The sequence below is a fragment of the Benincasa hispida genome, chromosome 9 (assembly GCF_027475165.1).
Source record: "Benincasa hispida cultivar pf3 chromosome 9, pf3_genome.v1.1, whole genome shotgun sequence".
Lineage (NCBI taxonomy): Eukaryota > Viridiplantae > Streptophyta > Magnoliopsida > Cucurbitales > Cucurbitaceae > Benincasa > Benincasa hispida.
The window spans coordinates 65,028,658-65,050,174 of NC_143486.1; the positions used below are offsets into that span (position 1 = coordinate 65,028,658).

The following is a 21,517-nucleotide window of genomic DNA, read 5'->3' on the forward strand; positions in this document are numbered from 1 at the left end:
CTTTCAACAAATACACCACTAAACCACTAATCTATGGTAGTCACATTTTAATAGATTCTCGTTTCATATTTTTCTAAACTATATAAACAAACACATCGATTGATACCAACAAAAGAAAAAATCAATTGTTTCGGTTGTGCATAAGGAAGGGTAAATTTTCTAATCCTAATATCCTTTGTTCATGTCTATGCTTAGTTAGATTGCTTTTGAGGTCAAGAGCTAGTAGAAATTCAAATTTCCTACTTCTTGTTCAAAGAGAATGCGTCTAAATCAATTGAGCTATTCAAAAATCGGACAACTTAAATAATCTATTACATCAATGAGAGCGAAATATTCTAGGCATTCCATTTTTAATAAAACACCGCATGCATGAAAGAAACATGATATATCATCCACCCCGTGTGACAGGAAAATCCATTTTAATTAAAACACTAATAATGCTTATTTATAACTCAACCCCACTTCGTAAAAGTTAAAATAATTAGGACTCTCCACTGTCCTTTGAAATTCAAGACTTAAATAAAGTATATGTCACAAGAAACATCAATCTTAAATTGCAGGGAGTTGATACCACACAGATATAGCATGGAAGCAGCTACACTTACCTCAGTCGCTCTTCGCTATTTATTCTTTGGTGTAATGATGTTTACTATCACAACGGCGATATTCGAAACCGCTGAACCGTTGACAACTTATGGCAACTATGAATCTCAAGTGAAGCAAGATGATGTTCGTTTGAAGGTCGAGTCGGAAGAAATTGTGGCAGAGGCAGACTACGGCCCCTGGAATCCAAACCCCATGTTTGGGGGAGGAAGAGCAGGCCGCATTCCCCATTAAGTTGAAAAGTGATGAACTTGAAATTACTTGTATTGAAGGGTTAGTTTCCTCCATAGTAATTATATATGATTTAATTGGCACCCCCACATAGTTATAATATTATGAAACAAAGTCCTAATAGATCTTTCATAGCATTGTCAAAAGTAGCGACAAACCACCGTAAGATGTGTTTTATAAAAGTTATAAATTCCAGTACGAGTATGAATATTACGTCTATCTAAATTTGTAATTCGAAACAATTAAATCACTAATTTGAATAACTCTGTACCTTTGTTGATATTTTACCGGTACATTCATGAAATCGAATTCTTTATCTTAATCCTTAAATTGTCACCATTCATTTAAATAACTGTCATAATCTCAACTTAAATGTTATTAGAAGAACAAAAATACAAATTCATGGTCCGAGAAGTATGCAAGTTGAAGCAAACGACTTCAGTTTTAATAAATATGCTTTCGTTCGAACACACATCATAAGATGTGTTATAGACGCTTTTCTTTAGACTAATCATATAAAGAATCAGATCCGTATGTGGTGGATATCAGGGAAATCCTTGAACAGATTAAGCCTTTTCTTATTTTCCTCTCCTTTCTCCACACATTTGGATCATTGGCTACTTTGTTCTGTACAAGTATTGTTCCGCAAACTCCCAGCACCACGAATGGGAAAAAAAAATGTTCAATTTTCTAGCCCCTCTCACCTGAAAATAAAATACTTATGATCATTATAAAAATAATTGATCTTTGTCCATCTCCGTAGCGTTGCACAGTTGCACTAGACAAGTGGTTCGTTTAATAAATTGTTAGCTCAAGCCATATCATTCGAAAAGGCATACTGAGCTGTAAAAGTCACACCACATTCAAAATTCCAATTAGCATCGACACCCAATGATAAATTACCAATTAACACAAAGGCTTAAGCTTATGGGTGAAAGTAAATTTAATATTATATCAATATTTTAACACTAAAAAACAATACAAACATGCAAGACAGCAATTACAAGCTCACCATTATTCATCTTTAGTTTTACATAGAAATTAATAAAAATAATAGTAAAAATAAACGAAACTGTTTTTCAGGCTGACAAATCATAGCACCTCATTTTGTTCAAAGACCTTGGGTAGTCTACAATTTTACAAGTTATAAAGGCAAAACAAGTAAAATGAACGAAATTACTCCAATAAACTATTGATTTTTCAGTTCCTTTCTATCAACAACAGGAGAGGACCCATCACATCTTAGACATACCAATAAAAAATTCTGAAACAGTTTTTGCTTGGTACTTACATAAGATGAATAGATGCTGGACCAGAAAAGGCAACTACTTTCTGAGCACGATGAGCTTCCCCCTTGTAAAGGCCTTTCATTTCTTTTTTCGTGCGGCGTGCTTCACGACGTGCTTCTTTAATCGCAGCCTGCATGGATTAAGGAGGTCTTCATCACATAATAATAAATGGCAGGCTAATTTAAATGCACAGGCAAAATTATAACTATAATTTAGACTTGGTCTAAAATTAGCACAAAGATTTATACCTAAATGTTATACAGATATCTCTAAATCTTTGAAAACTCCGTGAATGAAATAAAACACAAAATGATAAGGTAAGCCTGCTTACCTTTCTCTCCTTCTTTTCTTCTTTGGACTCCTGACTGTGCGACTTCCTCTTCTGAGGTTCGGTTCTCAACTTGCCAATATCTATCACTTTGTCGACTTTTCGACCATGAGGTAGGAAGTCCACTGGTAGCTTCTCTTTTCCCCGAAGAGTTATCACAGGATTATTGGAATTAAGAGCTCCAGAGACAGTTTCTGCCAACTTCTTCCTTCTGGTCATTTCAGGAGCCATGATCTTCCCAGGATGGTTATTGAGATTAGAACATGTAGAGACAATGGTCTCACAGTCCCAAACTTCAGATTCGTCACTGCTCTCCTCAAATATAAATTCATCTTCAATGTCATCATCTTCATTTTGATATTTCTCAGCATATTCCATACACCGATGAATTACATCACTGGCAGACTGCAAAAGCTCTAAATCTTCTAATCCTTCTTTACCATTCAATATATCTGCAGGAGCCTTATATCCTTGCTCAAGTTCAAACTCATCCTTACTATGATTGCCAAGGGCATGATTGAGCTTTTGGGCAAGAGATTCGTCTTCTTCAGCTATGCAGGGTTCGTCACAATCAGTGCCCTCATTGTCACTAGATGCATAGTCCCGGTTCAACAGCTGCATCCATCAGAAACGGTGAGGTAAATACAAAAAAATCCTCACAGGAAACTGTTGGAAGGAAAGACGATAACAAACATCTCAAGCCATGAAGAAAAGGAAATGATAGGCCCCATTACTAGCTCAAAATCACTAATCACTAAGATAAAAAAATGGAAAGGAAGGGTTACTCCTGAAAGCATTCAAGAGCCTTCCAACCTCCAAGGAAAATATAGCTGGATCCTACACTGTCACGTTCTCTCAGATAATTCATTGTTTGCTTTACAGTTTATTGTCTACTAGCCCAATAAATGACTGACATACAACAGGATCTTATTTAAAAAAAACTATGTCATTTCATTCACCGAGAGATCCCTCAGAGAGTAATTCCAGTTTGAAAAAAAAGAAATTTTAGGCAAATTTTGCTTAAGGCCCAGCCTAGATATTAAAAAAATCCAAGTAAAATATCAAAGATAGATAATAAGCACTAAAAAATGTGAAAATCGAAATTAAAAGTCACTGTTAGAAAATTTGAGGGTGTATACTTTGAGAAGTACAGACAATCAAACCATGATCTGAAAAGGTCAAACATAAAGCATTCTTCAATTGCAAACAAATAGAGTACTGAAGTCTAACATTTCAGAATAACCAAACAGATTTCAAAATGAAACCAAAAAAGGATATAATCTTCCTAGCTACAGAAACAAGTTAATAGTCACAAGAATGTAAGAATCAGAAATCTACAGAACTGGAATGCATAACTAATGGGAACTCACAGTGTCAAATTGATCATCCAAAAGACGACGAGTTCGTGGCTTATCAACGTCACTATTCTCGCTTACTTCTTCCAAATGGTCCATATCAGCGTCCTCAAAAATGTTGTCACCAAAAGATTTGTTGTCAACTAAATGGCTTCCTGCCGTCCTCTCAACATCCTCAACCACAGTAAACTTATTGTCCGTAGTATCATCCTCCCCTTCTTCACACAAGTTTGCCTGAACTACGAAGTCCTCTTCTAAGTCCTCGACATCAGAACCAAATCGCGATAAATCATCATCATCAAGCAGTGCAGCTATTTCAGGGTCAACAACATTTTGAACCCTGACTCCAACAGTCTTGGACGCAACTTTGTAGATGTTCCCATCGGCATCAATGTTCCCTTTAGAAACAATCACTCTGGAGGCATCATACGCCTACAAAACAATCGAAGAAACGTTGTTGTACGAAAGGGGAAAAAAGCTTATCCAGAAACAACACAATATGACGAATAATTATGAATACAGTCTAAATCCCAAACCATATCTTGTATTCTAAAACAAAACAAAACAACCAACCTTCTCATCTCGTGGAACCTGATTCAGCTTGGCCTTGGGGTTCTGATAAAACGCCGAACCACCACCCGTATTCTTAATCTCCCGAAGGTGCAGCAAATAATTGTAACCATCATCAGGGAACCCTAGCTCCAAAATCTCCCTTCTGACGTTTTCGGGTAACGGTGCTGTTCCACCAACTTCCTCACGCAACCGCAAAGACGGCCCAAAACCTCCATTATCTTCATCATCATAATCTTCAGGAGCATCGGCAAATATTGAGTTAGGATCTTCATCGTAGCAGGCAGAACCGGAAGCATCGGCAGGACCATCATCAAAGGCAGGGAGACTATAAGAGTGGTTGTCAACACGTACAAAAACACGGTCGGTGGCGGCAGTTCCATCGTAATTTGGATCAGATGAGTCACGAGCAAGTAATTGGAAAGTTGCGGATTTCTTCTTGTCGAAGAACTTCTTCTTCCCCATTGCGAGTCGACTAAAGTAAACCGAAGAACGCTTAGATGTAGAATGGACCCAATAGCACTACGAAGCAGAGAGTAACGAGTAAAGTGGGAGAGGTGGGCGGCGACGGTTCCTTTTGCAGTTGCCAGAAGGCAACGAAGCTGGTGCTGCTGAGAATGGAAACTCAACAGGGGCAGTGGTACGTCGATGGCGGACTGGCGGGGGTTATTTCAAATACTTGGGACAGCGGCGACAAGCGGACATGAAAGGGAGGGCGGCGACAAGCGGACATGAAAGGGAGGGCGGCGACGGTAGTTGGCGGTGAGAGAGTGAGGTACGGTGGAGAGATGGTCGGAAGTCGGAAGTCGGAATTTAGAATGAGAGAGAGGAGGAGAAGGAAATATATGGATTTAGGGTTTATAAAATTAATGGATTTTTATATTTGTGGACCAATCTTGTGAATTTGGGCTTTAGTATGGAATCTGAAATTCTGGGCTTGGGAGCTGGATATATATGTATTTGGTTTCATTACCCGGATCGGTTCGGTTTTTGTTTCAACAATGGACCGAATATCGCTTTTTCAAACAAGGAACCGAAATTTTCCAACTAACCACTAAGTCTGTTTGGCTCGGTTCGGTTACTTTATTGTTTTTTCGTTTCATCTGCACCCACTGAAATAAATATATTTTATAGAGAAATATCTAAGTAAAACTACACTCATCTTCGTACAGTCTAAACTATATCAATAAAAACCTATCATGTGATAAATTTTCTTCTAAAATATAGATTATTTTTTTGACCATGTAAAAGAAATGGGAGGTATAGATTAAGTACAACTTAGGCTAAATCTAGGTTATTACCCTATTTCACATATGAACATAAAATATACTTTAGACAAAGCCTAAGTTATAATAAATTATCAAATCTAGCAAATTATTTAAACATGTGCTACAAATGGAAAATAACTTATATTTTTAATTAAATTCAATGCTAAAAGTATCAATGATAGATTTCAAATACGAGTTCTTATTTGTGTTTTTAGTGATTGTTTATTTGTTGAGATAAGATATTTTTTTAATGAATAATTTCAAAATATTCATATAACAACGTTATGTTTGTTTTATTGGATTTGTGTATGAGGGTGTCTCTTAAGATTATGTGGTGATACCTATAACTTTCTTACTAATCTTTAGTATTTTTCATATTACCTTAGTATAATGTAAATATGTTAACATTTTGGTTTCATTAATTTCATGTTATCTTTATATAAAAAAAATAAATAAATAAATCATGTTATGACTATATTGTAATATTATATTGATTCTCCCTCAAAATAAAAATATATATCATATTGATTCAACTTTAACGTAGTTGACCCTTAAATAATAGATAATGCTTTTAGTAGATTATATTGATCACATTCTCAAATTAAATTTGTTTAGATGAATAATATTTATTTATACGGGATGGATGTGTGTGTTTAAAAACGTGTAATTAGTCCTGAATTTTAAAAACTGCAAATAAATAATTAAACTCTCGTTTGGTAATCATTTTGTTTTTTAATTTTTTTTTTTTTGAAAATTAATTATATGACACTACTTCCACCTCCAAATTTCTTTTTTTTGTTATCTAGTTTAAAAATCAAGTCAAAATTTGAGAACTAAAATGAGTAGCTTTCAAAGAGTCGTTTTTGTTTTTTAATTTGACTAAGAATTCGATCATGGTACTTAACAAAGATGTAAATCATTGTAAGAAAAGTAGATAAAATAGGTTTAATTTTCAAAAACAAAAATAAAAAATCAGATGTTTATCAAGGAGCCTAGAAAAATCATTTCATTATTATGTCCATAGGAGAGAATTACTCTTTTTTTCACGGCAGTATGTGAGGTGAAAAATGGAAACTCCAAGCATAAAATTGATAAAATTAGCCTTATTTCTAAGAGAGAGAACGTAGTAAATACAAATTAAATGTATTGGCAACTAATAGAAAAAGTATAATAAAATAATATTTTCTCAAAAAAATGAATATTGCACTTAAAATTTCAGTTAAAAATAAATCAAGATGCTATTTAATTTCTCTAAGGACTACTGGCACAAATAGCAAAACAAAAATATTGCAAATTTGGCAAAATTTAAAACAATTTGAAGACATAACAAAATCAATTTTTTAAATCTTAAAATTACAAATTGCTCACTTTAATTTAGTAGGGCATGTTATCTATGCTCGCTTTGATTTCATGCATTAAGTTAATTGGCATACAAATGCGTAAGTAATCACGAACTTTGTGGTTCAAATTCCCCAACCTCAATTATACTATTAAAAAAACTCTTAATGTTATCAATGACATAAAGGGTTTGTTTAGTTAGCATTTTCAAGTATTTAATTTAAAAAATAAGTCATTTCGAGAAAAAAAAAATTAGAATGTTCAACAACCACTCAAAATAACCTTTGAAGTACATTTTCAACCATTTTTTTGGTAAAAAGTGATAAAATAACAATAAATTTTTTTAGAAAACACTTTTTTCTCAAGTCAATCCAAACCAATCCAACATTTACTACCAAAATGAGCAAAACTCAATTAATATAGTGTTTATAATATCAACTTCAAAGTTAGAGATTTGATTTCCTCACCTCATATATTATAGGAAAAAAAAACAACAATCTATCACTAATATAGGAGTCTATCATGGATAGAATAACACGTAGTAGAATAGAGTTTATAATAGGCAATATTTGAGATGAAACAAAGAAAAACAAAGTCAATGGGTAGGGTTTATTAAGAAGTTGAGAAAGAGAGTATGGTGTGTCTCCAAATAACCCCGTGATGTGTCATCACTCATCACAAACTTAGACAAGAAAAGAAACCCCATATGATCAGCTAGAAACAATTCATAATCTCCTCGAAAGGGTGTGTCGTGAAACAACAGGTGAGTGAAGGAAAAAAGGGGAACAAAATAAAAACATATATGTAGAGATAAAGTTGAGATGTGAGTTTGGGTTTTGATGGGCATGGGAATTAAGTCATGCAAGCATTATAGTAAAAGAGAGTGGTAATTTGGCATAATGAACTACTCGAGGAGTGGATAGGTAGTGAGATCTGAAGGGGGAGGATGATGAACGTGAATGTTGGGATGGTTGTGGTTGTCGTTGTGGTTAGGCTGGAGTCGCAATGCGAATATGCGAGGATGCCCACCGCCTGAGAACCCCATAATTGAATCATAATCTCCTATTCCTACTCCTACTCCTCCATTGTCTACAAGCCCATAATGTGGATCTTCCTCTGTTGCAATGTCCTACATCGCAAATATATATGCCATTCTCATCACAAAACTCTATATGTACGTATTTTTTCAACTACAGTCAATTATCACACTTACAAACTCCTGGAGAAGCCTCTTGTGTATATCTCCTACGCTCTTTAACTGCATTTTCACACATCAAAAGAATTCCATGTTAGTTGAAAATTAGTTGGGTGCATCTAAGGTTGCATTCATCATATCTAACCACAATTTGTCACGTGATTAACTCTTATTTTTTACCTCTTTTTTTCTTATATGATTGGAATATGTTGCACAAATAAATGTTAGTAGCCTAGATTGTCCTGAAGTATGATGCAAGTTATTCTAAACATATACTTATTGTGTCAAAATGAGCATAACTCATCTGAAGTAGATCTTGTTATCATTCAACTTTAAAGTCAGATGTTCGATTCTCACATCTCATATATTATCAGGAGACCGACCAAAAAAAAAAAACTCTTCTTGTGTGACTCTTGGAGAATACTATTTTATAATGAAACTTATTTTAAACAATATTTGAAAAAACCGATATAGAATAGTAATACTAGGATACTAACTAGATTGCAATCCAATCACAATGTTTTATGTGGTTTTTTTTAAATGCCTACTAGCGAGTGAAGTAATATTCACGTAAAGACATTGCAATAATAAATAAAAAAATACATAGGTGCATCCAAGGTTCATTCATCTGATTTGTATAATCCATCCAATTATTCGATCATAGTTAGCTACATGACTAACATTATTTTTTAGTTTTTTTCTTGTGTGATGGAGTTAGGTTGCAAAAAAAATTGATTTTATGCAAAAGGGAAAAAAAAGAAAACCATTCCAAACATAGTTATTGTGACTATGAAAATATTGCTCCTAAAATATAATGAAACTTACTGCAAACAATCTTTTGAAAAACAAATATATAATGGGTAATACTTGTCTGCTAGCTAGATTTTAATAAATTTTTTCATCCAATTACAAGTTCTATGTGGTAATTTTTTTTTCGTCTTTAAATTTTTTTAATGCATTTAAGCTATCAGTTGAGTATTACTCAATTAGAAATAGTAACCAAACTACAAATTTTTGTAGGATATTTAAAGATAAACCTACCAAACAACGTTTCAATAATAAATGATATGATTTGAATTACCTTCTTCTTGTGCGTTTCAATCTGGTTTGTTATCACCCGATACTGTTGAACAAAGTTTCAAATTCAATTGGTCAATATTATACATAGAAAAACATGATAATATGCAAAGATAAATATTTACCGTTGCACTGTATGCAAGATCCCTACTATATATATTTTAACCATTATGTAACTATAAAGATGAACTTACTATCCATAAGTGGAATGATATCCCTAGAAGCTAGCTCGATTGAATTAGGGTGTGTATATGATTTTTTTTTAAATATTTTTTTCTCTAGTCAATCCAAACATGTCTTTAATGTCGACCATAATTTTAAGTGAATAATATATGCTCAATTGAAGTCATTAGGATATAGTTTATTTTTAATGAAATATTTTAATACACATAATTTAAGATGTTAAAAAGAGAGATTATGAATGCTTAAACTTATTTTTTTTAAAGGAAAAATAAAAGTGCTTCATTGAATAGTAAGAAGGTACGAAAATGAGGCTGAAGAAAAGTCTTTCAATTTAAAGAAATGGTAGATGCATCATAATTATAAAATAATTTGTGTTTAGTATACCCAATTTATTCATTGTCGAATATGACTCTAAATATTTTGGTGCACTTTTAAATAGACAAAAATCAATATAATATTGAGTTTTACACTTTTAAAATGTGATTTTCATACTATAGAAATCAATTTGAAATGAATAAAAACATATTTTAATTTATTTTGAACCTACAAAAGTGATTTTTGAGAATTTTAAAATCATTCACAAACATGTTTTTATTCGTGTTTGATTTAAACATTCAATCCACTTTTTTTAACTATATCCAATTATTTTCCAAATAAGGATTAGGTTAGAACTTCAATTATTGTGTATTCTTTTGATACAACTTATACTTAATACTACACATAAGTTTGTATCACCAAGATTTATGGTTTATGGTTGTTTGAAGAACTTATTTGAAAAGCAACAATACTTTCCCAGCAAGAATCTCTAATTTGACCATCACTATAAATTCAACCTTTTAATTTTGGAAAAGTAAAAATATTTTTCTCCAACGTTTAACATTTTTTTCTCCTACTAGTACAAAACTGACCAGCCTAACAGCATATATTGGAGTAATTTTAAAAACATTAAAATCACTTTTATTATATACAAAATTTTCATAAACATGTCTTTAATCATTCAAAATTAATTCAAATATTTAATTCTTATATGTAATTTTTATGTTGTCTAAATATATTTCAAAGGATTAAAAACACTTTTCATCATGATTTTGAAAATGACAAAATAATTTTAACCATTTTAAAATTACTTTGAAACAAATCTTAAGTATTTTTCGATTCAAACTAGATTTAAAATTATGATAAGGCAAAAGTTTTTTAACTACTTTGCTAATAATCCTTCATAGTATCTTTTCTTACATATATGCGAATCTTTTAAAAAAAATATTATTATTTTAATATTTATCGACTAAATATAGGGTTGAAAGAAAAGAAATTACAAAATTAGGGTAGTCTCTTATATTTCAAGTTAGTCCTTTATCTTTGCTTCAACACTACCACTATCCTATTTTTGTCAAGAGTTTCGTCTTTAACCTTATTTCTAAAATTTGTTTCTTCAATCACTTAACTTTCAGAAAAAATTTCCCAAAGACCTCAATTTTGTCATTATTTTCAAAAACTATATTATTCTTGAACTTACTCCATATATGCATTAATAAAATATCATTTCTAAAATAATAATAATAATAAACACTTTAGAGAATCAATAACTTGGTTACTTTAGTTTGATATCTACTTAGACACTTTTCAAAATCCAAATCAAATCTCAAAAACTATTAGGAAGTAGTTTTTTTTTTCTTTTTTTCTGATTGAATTTAGAACTCAGCTAAGATTTTAAATGCTATTTAGAATATATAAAAACTATAATATAGAAATGGTTATAAAACAAGCAAAATTCTTGAAAACCCAACAGGATCTTCATTGGTACTCAATCTCTACAGAAATAGGTCATCATAGTTTAAAATTTTTTTTTTAAAAAAAATCTAAAATTAGCCACTAAATAAGATTGATTTATTAATCAATCTTTAAAAAAGGTTAAAGATGAAACCCAACTCCCAAGACAACTACTGATCTGAGTTATAGAACTAACTCAAGAAAAGAAAAAAGAAAAAAGACTGAGATTATAATTATAAACATAGCTCTAAATAAATAGAATGGAGGTAATTATTATTTAAAAAAGAAAAAGAAAAAAATGGAATTGTGAGACACACCTTGCGTTCACGGATGATCCTGACAGCGTTATCCATATCTTGTTCGAGACAGCGCAGTTCTTCAAAGCTCAGATCATTCATACATTCCCCCATCCTCTGCCTGTATAAATTAAAATATATATTTTTATAAAAAAAAGAGTAGAGATTCGGAGGAGGATGGAATAAACATACTTAATCTGCCTCCGGAGATTTCGATGCACATCTTTGAGCTTCTTGAGATTCTCTTGCATTCTCTGCCAGACGACCCCCCAAAAATTAATTACACATAGAAGAATGATGAATTGAGTAAATTAATTGAGAGAGAGAGAGAAGGAAGAGACCTCATAGTGAGAGACCCATAAATCAACGCCTAAAGTCTTCTGGTACTGATCAAAAAGCTCCTTGGTCCTAAATCAATTAAACAGATGATCAGAGAGGAAGAGAAGAAGAAGAAGAAAAAAAGAGAAGGGGTTGGAGAATGGGGTGATTACGAAGTGGCAGGGCTGATATACTCATGGAGTTTTCCAGTGCTGGAGAACATGATAATGGAGACTTTGGCATCGCAGAGAACGGTGAGTTCGTTGGCTTTCTTGAAGAGGCCGTTGCGTCGCTTGGAGTAAGTGACTTGCCTGTTTGTAGGGTTTTCGATTCTCTTGATCTGGATCTTCCCACGAGCCATTTTTTGTTCTTCTTCTTGTGTGAGGGGAAATGGAGGAGGAGGAGTGAAGGAAGAAAAGGGAGAAATGAATTAGAGGAGAAGAGGAATTGCCGGAAATGGAAAGTTTGGGGCTAATTTGTTGAAAGGTATTGCAGGTTTTACAATAAACCTCGTAATGTCTTTGTTCTGCTTTTTCATCCATAAACTCTCTCTTTTACTTTCTGCCCTCACTGGGGACCATCACTTTCCCCTCCTCTCTCAATTCCATTTCCAACTATCAAAATTACTTTTTTGGACTTTTGTGGTAGTTAGAATGTAATCACGATTACTTATCTATTGGAAGGACTAAAAATGAGATCAAGAGTTGGATTGAAAACTATGGAAACGGAATGAATTTGATATTATAAATTGAATCCAAAACACTCATCAATTATTATATTCCATTCTAAACTCATCTCATTCTAGCAAAATCAATAGTTGTCACGTGACAAATTCTTCTTACTTCTTTTTTCGATTTATTTTTTTTGTGTGTGAATGATTTGAAAATGATGTATAGAGATGGATGCATCATGGGATACACCGACGTATTATCCTCCGACTATTTTCCCACTACTCTTGGATATATTCTACTATCATCAAGCACATTACAAAAATAAAAGAAAATTTTACCATGTGAGAAATTATGATTTGAAAATTTAGTGAGATGGACAAACATAGGTGTTACACGAATACACCTAAATATTTTCTCTTTTATTTTTCATTCCATATAATTTTTTTTGTATCATAGTTAGGGAATTCAAACTTCATATTTTTTTATCGTTAACATATTCGCATGTTAGGATGTTGAGCTATTCTAGTTTTGGATTTTTAAAATTTCTTTTTAGACATTAGAGTTTTATTTTAAATATTTAAAAAAAATTGAAGATTAGTATGGTTGGATAATTGAATGAGATATACAGTGAGATATTTTTTATTCTTATTAATCCTGCCCATCGCCCTTGTACTTTTCTATTTCTTTTTTCATATTTCATTCAACTCAATATTCCAAAAAAATGAGCTGCCTTTGAGTTATTAATACAAATGCATTCTATCATGGAATCTCCACCCACATTATTGTAAAACTCCAATTCATACTTGTGGTGTAAATCTGTAATTGTTTTTTTTTTTTTTTTTTAATTTTATATACCCACAATATTGTAAAACTCCAATTCTTGTAAATAAGTTTTTCAGGTTATCCTTCAAACAAATTTGTTGTACAATATGATGTCTCCATTTTCTTCAAGATCATGAGTGTAAAAAACTTTAGTGAAATATGCTTTATTTTATCTCCTTCAATCTATCATTCTTTGATTTGGATATGCATGTTTTATTGTTTTCGTATAATAGTGTTGGAAGATTTTTATTAGAAGACAAGTCACATGTTTCATGAATGTGCTGAGTCATTAATCTTAGCCATACACATTCTCGGCAAGCCTCGTGAATTGCAAGAATTTCAATATAATTTGAGGAAATAGTTGTTATGGTCTGTTTCACTGACCGTCACGATACAACAATTTCTCCACATGTGAGTAGATAACTTGATTGAGATATAGTTTTGTGTGAATCAGATAAATATCCAGAATTTGCATAACTAACTAGATCAAAATTTGATTTATTTGAATAATACAAACTTATATCAGTTGTTCCTTAGAGATAACAGAATATATGCTTAACTCCATTCCAATGTTCTTTTGTTGGAGAAGAACTATATTTTGCTAATAAATTATACATAAGTGCACCAATTGCACTAAAATATGGTACTTCATGACCAAGAAGTTCTTCATTATCGTCTCAATGTTAAAATATATCTTTCTTTACATCTAATGAATGAACTTCCATTGAAATATTCAATAGATGTTCTTTATTCATATAAATTTTTTTCAAAATTTTTCCTGCATAAATTGACTGATGAATAAATATCTCATCTGCTAAATGCTCAATTTGTAAGCCAAGGCAAAATTATGTTTTTTTTCGAGATCTTTCATCTCAAATTCTTTCTTAAGATATTCTATTAACTTTGAAAACTTTTCAGGATTCCCAATTATATTTAAGTCATCAACATATACAGTAATAATAGTAAATACTGACTGTGATTTCTTTATGAAAACACAAGGGCATATTGGATTATTTTGATATCATTTTGATATCCTTCTTTCAACAAATATCCACTCAGGTGACTGTACCACATCCATCCTGATCGTTTCAATCAATATAACGATCTCTGTAACTTTATTGAATACAATTCCCAAAAATTTGATTTATATATTTCAAGTACCTTAAATCCTTTTGGGATTCTCATATAAATATTATCATAAAGATATCCATATAAGTATGTCGTCACTACATACGTAAGATGCATGCCCAGACTTTCATACAATTAGGCCAATTAAATATCTTAGTGTAATTGCATCCACCATTGGAGAATACGTCTCTTCATAATCAATACCAAGTATTTGTGAAAAAAATTGTACAACTAGTCTTGCTTTATATCTTGTTACTTCATTATTTTCACTTCTTTTACTCACAAATATCCATTCGTATCCTACAAGTTTGACACTTTTTGGTGTTCGGATACTGGTCCAAAAATCTAACGTTTTGAAAGTGAGTTTAATTTTGCCTCGATTGTTTTTTTTTTTCCACTTAAGCCAATCTTTTCTATGTCGACATTTTTTAACAAATTTTGGTTCAGAATTCTCATTTTCAGATATAATATAAAAAACAACATTATATGCAAAAATGTTGTCAATAACTACATGAGTTCGATTCCATTTTTTTCCTGTCATGACATAGTTTATTGAAATATCATTATCTTTATGTATTCCACCTTCCTCATTAGTCATGTCATGAATTTCTTCATAGGTATTTACATCCTCAACCAAGTCTTCTTGATTATTAATTAGTTTTCGTTTTCGAGGATTTTTATCTTTGGAACTCACTGATTTACCATACTTCTGACGTATTCCAAACTCATTAGTGACAACTTGTTTGTGTTGGATATTAATTTTCGATGGAACATTTGGAGTTGATATATGTGAGTTAGTGACTTTCTTTTTGCATTTATGAATGCATCTGGTAACCGATTTGCTATATTTTGCAAATGAATTGTCTTATGAACTTCAAGTTCACATTAATCTGTATGGGGATCTAAATGAAACAATAACGATGTATTCCATGCAACCTTTTTTTCCAATTTCTTAATTCATCTCCCTAATATTGAAAAATTTGTCTCATTAAAATGACAATCAACAAATTGTGTAGTAAATACATCACCCTATTAGGGGTTCAAGATATTTAATAATGGATGAGGTATCATATCCAACATATATTAATAACCTCCTTTGACGACCTATCTTAGTGTGTTGTGGTGGAGCAATTAGAATATATAATGCATATCCAAAATTTCTCATATGGGCATTATATGGCTCATGACAATAAGCTAATTGTAATGGCGAGTATTTATGATAAGCTACTGGTCTAATGCGTACAAGTGACATTGCATGCAAAATAGCATGTCCTCATATAGATGTGGGAAGCTTAGCTCTCACAAGCAATGGTCTAGCAATTAACTGCAAACGTTTTATGAATGATTCTACTAAACCATTTTGTGTATGAACATGAGCTACCGGATGTTCAACACTTATCCCAATTGACATATGATAGCTCTTAGAAAGAGCTATTTTTTTTTTAGCTTAATTTTAGCTCGTTGTTAGATTTTATGTGTTTATCGTCTTATTTTGTAGGTACCGAGCAACCCAGAGGTAGAATTAATGATTTGGTAAAGAACGGGGTTAATTTGAAGCATTTTGGAGGTGATTTGAGCATATAGGTTTCAAAGGAGTTAAAATTACGAAAATGTCATGGTTACAGAGTTGCAACGCTAGCCTAACGCTTTGCAGGGTTGCAACACTAGCCTGACGTTACAAGGTAGAATGTGTAGCGTTGCAACGCTTTCTGCAGTGTTGCAACATTTTTCCTAGCATTGCGACGCTGCAATGATTTTTATAAATACCTTCCTTCGTCTTTAGGTCAAAACATGCTAACTTTTGGGGGCTGAATTGATGGAGATCGAGGTTTATCTTCATTCTTCTTCTTTTCCCTTCAAAATTTAGTGATTTAGATTAGTTTTTCTTTTTATTTTGGGTTGTAATCAATGGATCGGATGTGTATCTCAGATTTAATTTCTTGAAGGATTTCTAGTTAATTCTCTGAATTGTTGTGAACTCTTTGGGTGGATTTGATTGAATCTTAATGGAATTTTTATGAATTGACCTGACAAATCGGTTTATTAAAATTCTTGTTTGTAAAATTGTCATAGCCTATGCATAAATTAATTGATTTCGTTGCACAAATTAGGATCGCATATGTAAAGTCTAGACTTTTTCTGACCAAACTCATGTATGCCCTGATTTAATATTTCTAAATAAATCATGCTATATGATATGGCTTTTCCAGCTTGTAGTATGTCACCCTTTCGTAATGTAATTCAATTTTAACTTGTATGTCGCTAAGAAGGAAGAGTTGTAAATTGAATTAGGGCTGATTTGGTTTAATATTGAATTTGGCTAATTGGGCTGTTAGATTTTCTAATAGGTTGAGGGGTTGACAGGTTCAGTATAATTAATTGATGTCTAATGAAAGAAATTACATAAGATTCTCTCTCTTATTCTAGAAATTAGATAGACTCCTATTCTAAATTACATTTACCCTTTTATTTTAATTTTGCACGTTTTATCTCTTCCACACCAAAATCCCCCATTCACTGCTCTAGTTAGGAAATTAACTGAACGAAACAAATCGCGCTTCCCTGCGGATCGACTCGGCCTTACCATTGTTGCTAAGTTTTAGTAGTAATAGGAGTAGTTTGGTATTATATAAATTTCCTTTTGATTCATAGTTCTTTTTGGGAATTAAACAACATCATAAGAGGCTCGAACAACATGCAATAATTATTAATTGCTTGGGATGTAAATTCACCAGCATTATCAAAACGAATGGTCTTAATTGTATAATAATTAATCTTGCATCTTGATAATAAGCACACATGTGACCATTTGTTGGATGCGTCTATTAATACCATAAAATATCTAAATGGTCCACTTGGTGGGTTAATAGGTCCACATATATCATAATGAATTCATTCTAAAAATGCAGGTAATTCAATCCCCACTTTAGCTAGTGATGGTCTAATTATCAATTTTTCTTGAGAGCAAGCATCACATGATAATTCATTAGACTGAAGAATCTTCTGGCTCTTTAATTGGTGTCCATTTGAATTCTCAATAATTATTCTCATCATTATAGACCATGGATGACCTAATCTATCATGCCAAATTGTAAATATGTCTAGATTCATAAACTTCGGGTTCATTGTTGCATATGTTTTAATTACTCGTATATGATTATAATATAATCCAAAAGATAAAGTAGACAACTCTTTCAGTATACGTTTTTCATATGAGAGAGTAGATATGATATAAAAATACTTCATATTATTCATTCTATCAGTCTCAATATGATAACCATTGCAACATATATATTCAAAGTTTAGTAGATTTCTCTTTGATGGACTAGAAAATAGTGCATTGTCAGTTGAATTTTTTTCTCTAGGCAAAATAATATTTGCTTTTCCAAACTCTTTAATTAGGTTTGCAGAACCTGATATTATACTGGCTTTTGCTTCCAACATTGTTAGTTTGGAAAAATATTTTCTACTTGTAAGTATTGTAGGTGTAGTTGCATTGTCTGCTAGACATATGTCTTCTTTAATCATTTTTTAGTCACCCAACATATGAAAATAATCTAATTTTCTTCATTAAAAGAAAATAATTACAATAAGAAAAACAACATTTGGAATATACAAAAGTTAACATTTACTAAGAGAAAAAAACATAAAGATGGAAAAAAACCAACACTAAGTCTAGATATTTTCAAAGTCAAAAGAAACTTTTGATGTTCCATCAACTATGTCAATCTTCTATTTAGGAGATTCAAAAAAATCTGCCACATCCAAATTTGTCATATTGGATGGGTCAAATATATCATTTATCATGCAAAATTTACTTCCACATTTTTCTTTTTTCCCTTCAGAGATACTTGATAGAAATCAACTAAGTGTTTTAGTGTACGATAGATACGTGATCAATGTCCAATCATTATGCATCAAAAACATTTATTTTCAACATTTTTTGAACTCTTATCTTGCCGTTCTTTTGTATATATATATATATATATATCTGTAATAATGCGTAGAGAAAATTGGACTTCAATTATTTACATCCCCATTAATTAGCATCATAAATAATTTCCGTCTAATCCAAACGGCATTAAATGAACCATGTTTCATTAAAGTCCGTGAACAAATCACAACCTTACCAAAGTAGCCTCAGGTAGCTAAACCCAAGCTAGCTCAGCTGGTCCTTTCCCCAAGGAAGTCTTGTAGACCAATGCAAGCCTTTAACGTTGTTGAACTCCGAAGTAATGTCACTTCACAGCTCACCATAACATATAAACATAATTAAAAAGTAAAAACAAAATCAAGGCTAAAAATATAATTTTATTCTCTTTATTCAAAGTTTTTTTTTTCAAATAATTTTAATGATCTAGATATTAGTTATGCAAAATTAATTTTAGTGTAAAATAAATAATAACAGAAATAACTTTTATATACGAAAATAGAAAATATAAATATATTTTCAAAATTTATAATGAAAATTCTCATAAATAATAATTTTTTTTGAAAATACTAATATTTGAGTGTATCTCAAGATACACCAATCTGTGTGCTTTCCATCCAAATCACATACTCAAAAGATTAAAGCCCTATTAGATTCATGATTGGTTTTCATTTTTCTGTTTTCAAAAACAAAACATACAACAAAAACTATTAAAATATGTCTAATATATTATTTTAAAAAATGACTATTAAAAACAATAAATGGTCATTTTCTTTGGTTTTAAATTCTGTGTTTAGAAATTATGAAAATGACCACGAGATACTCTTTGAAAAACATAAATCTACCTAATAACAAATCCCAAATTGATTGTTAATGCTTTTTTCTTAAAGTCGAGAAGCATACTTCTACCTGCAAGTTGTATTTCTTATCAATTTTTAATGAATAATTTTTTATTCTAAAAAAAATGAAGATCAAAGAACCAAAGTAACCCAATATATTTGAAGATAAATATAGTGGTCATGCAATATTATATATAAACATTAATCCTACAAATTTTTCATATCTTCCTTTTTGATAAAGGATTTCCTTTCCTTTATCTTGTTGAAAATTATTTGTTTTACATTTTTATCACTTGTATTTCAACAAAAAAAAAAATCTCCATCGTTTAATCACACTCCACTATCTCCACTTTTTTTGTAAACCATAACAAGTGAATTTGGATTTTTTTTCTTAAAAATAATGTTATTTTAATATATATCGACAAAAATAGGGTATATGAGAAAATATTTTTTAAAATAGGTGGGTATTGAAACTATTGACAAAAGTAGTGAAATCGTGTACGGGGTACACGATTTACCGTTTTATCAAGTCAGCACCACGTCGACTGACTGGTTGACTGGTCGCATGGAAACTCATGGATCGGGTCCACGATTGCCATAATCGTAGACCTGGTCACGATTCGTTTTTCTTTTTTCTTTATGTACAACAATATTAAGACTTTAGGAACGGGTCCACAAATTCCTTCATTATTAAACTTAATTATATATTTAATCTACAATGAAGACATAATTATTTTGCACTCATATTAAAAAAAATGTCATGATATTAAAGAAGATTTACAATTATAATTTACAATTTGAAAATGAAAGTTTACATGAAACTTAAAAACGACCCCCTAGCCCTTACCCCTCATGGGGTTGTCTTCGTGTCCCTCTAAATTAGGTTCACCCTGCTGTCGTTGTCATCTACAACGAATAAGTCTTCAATCGGTGTCAGCAACATTGGTCGTCTTGTTTCAAGTCTGGTAAGTTGCGTTGCACTGAATATTGTTGTACATCTTCGATAAAATTATTCTGTATAATGAAAAAAAATAAATATTAAACAATATTCATATCATATATATGGAAAATATCTGATTTTAAATCTCTTACCATACAGTAATAGTAATCGCCGTCAGATGTGATAAATCGCCTCGTGATTGAATTATACCAGGAAAAGTAGTCATCTGATACAGCTAGCCCATTTGTTAATTTTCCTTGTGCACAACGATCATGTCGTCCATGCCAGTAGGATATATATTCCGCGTGGATTCGACGCCAGTCTTGGTCGTGCTTACCTCTCAAATAAATCTGGTGTAGTGCTGGGAGTGTATAGGACAACGAAGGTATCGTTTGTCGCATATCAAACTGTTCAACACGATATGGATGATGCCACTCTACTATATGGAAGCATATAAGAGGGCTAACGTCAACCAGATGTCTTCACCATCACGACAGTAATTAGGTAGGGACGACCAAATCTGTTGTGTGTATGGTGTCCAAATAATCTGACAAAAAAAAAAAAAAAAGATAAATATACATCCAAAATGTTTTAAATATTCATTTATATATACATTTGTTACCTGATTGTGCATCAGTTTGTCAAATATTTTTCGATACACGAGGAATTTGCTGACTATTCAGAGGCAGCTAATACACCACTCCATCTAAAATTATAAAAAATACAATTAATTTATATTCTTATATAAAATAATAACAAAATAAATATATAAATGAAATAATATCTGACACTAAGTGGACGATGATCTGGGGCCTGTAACTGGACTTGTGGTGCTATAATTGGAAATCTATCATAAGCCCACACCTGTAGTAGTACCAGTGGCCCCGCTATTTCCAACGTTTGTGCATTGGTAGCCCGAAAAAGTTCTCTATACAACCATGTAAGACATGCACCACCCCACGAGTACGTACCAACATACTCAAAATCAGACAGTAGCAGGAGGAACATGAGATGCACTAGAGTATTTGACTTATCAGCGAACAAAAATCCTCCAATAAGCTGCATGATGTATACTCGTACATACCTACGTACGCTGATGTCATCGACATTGGGAGGTAATTCTGGAAACTGGGACGCCAACTAGTGGATACTCAATCTTGATCCTTTCAGATTATCTAGTAGAATGCCTAAGAGCTTTTCACAAACATTCTTCTAATCATATTGTAGTAAACCTGTCAATCGTTGCCCGTCCACTCGTAATCCAACCTGTATGGCAACATCCTGCAGTGTGATTGTACAATCCCCATAGGACAGGTGAAATGTGTGGGTTTTTGGTCTCCAACACTCAACTAGAGCAATAATAAG

At 31.9% G+C, this 21,517-nt stretch overlaps 2 protein-coding genes across 3 annotated transcripts; both read right to left on the minus strand.

Moving 5' to 3' along the window:
* Window positions 1–1,192: 1,192 nt before the first annotated feature.
* On the minus strand, window positions 1,193–5,301 carry LOC120086326 (Low temperature viability protein). 2 transcript variants are annotated; one of them, XM_039042914.2, is made up of 5 exons: window positions 4,380–5,301; window positions 3,822–4,238; window positions 2,455–3,066; window positions 2,126–2,253; window positions 1,193–1,538 (listed from the first exon to the last, which is right to left on the minus strand). In XM_039042914.2, exons 1-5 carry the CDS (start codon window positions 4,839–4,841, stop codon window positions 1,535–1,537), a joined length of 1,623 nt encoding a protein of 540 aa, XP_038898842.1. In that variant the 5' UTR covers window positions 4,842–5,301; the 3' UTR covers window positions 1,193–1,534. The 2 variants fall into 2 exon arrangements, with proteins under 2 accessions (XP_038898842.1, XP_090174419.1); XM_090318293.1 differs by lacking the exon at window positions 1,193–1,538 and having other exon boundaries at window positions 1,822–2,253.
* A 2,269-nt stretch (window positions 5,302–7,570) lies between these two features.
* On the minus strand, window positions 7,571–12,349 carry AP3 (K-box region and MADS-box transcription factor family protein). Its single transcript, XM_039041252.2, has 7 exons — window positions 11,995–12,349; window positions 11,845–11,911; window positions 11,696–11,757; window positions 11,525–11,624; window positions 9,259–9,300; window positions 8,196–8,240; window positions 7,571–8,111 (listed from the first exon to the last, which is right to left on the minus strand). The coding sequence occupies exons 1-7, from the start codon at window positions 12,180–12,182 to the stop codon at window positions 7,887–7,889; spliced, it is 729 nt and encodes a 242-aa protein (XP_038897180.1). The 5' UTR covers window positions 12,183–12,349; the 3' UTR covers window positions 7,571–7,886.
* Between the last annotated feature and the right edge of the window lie 9,168 nt (window positions 12,350–21,517).

Bases quoted from the DNA above. Each gene is read 5' to 3' on its own strand.
- LOC120086326 (XM_039042914.2), bottom strand. From the start codon at position 4,841: ATGGGGAAGAAGAAGTTCTTCGACAAGAAGAAATCCGCAACTTTCCAA. The intron at 4,239-4,379 runs GTTGGTTGTTTT...ATTGTTTTGTAG, and splicing joins AGGTTCCACGAGATGAGAAG to GCGTATGATGCCTCCAGAGT. The intron at 3,067-3,821 runs GTGAGTTCCCAT...TGATGGATGCAG, and splicing joins TGGATGATCAATTTGACACT to CTGTTGAACCGGGACTATGC.
- AP3 (XM_039041252.2), bottom strand. From the start codon at position 12,182: ATGGCTCGTGGGAAGATCCAGATCAAGAGAATCGAAAACCCTACAAAC. The intron at 9,301-11,524 runs GTGTGTCTCACA...TTTGTTCAACAG, and splicing joins GGATCATCCGTGAACGCAAG to TATCGGGTGATAACAAACCA. The intron at 8,112-8,195 runs GTAAGTGTGATA...TTTGCGATGTAG, and splicing joins AGAGGCTTCTCCAGGAGTTT to GACATTGCAACAGAGGAAGA.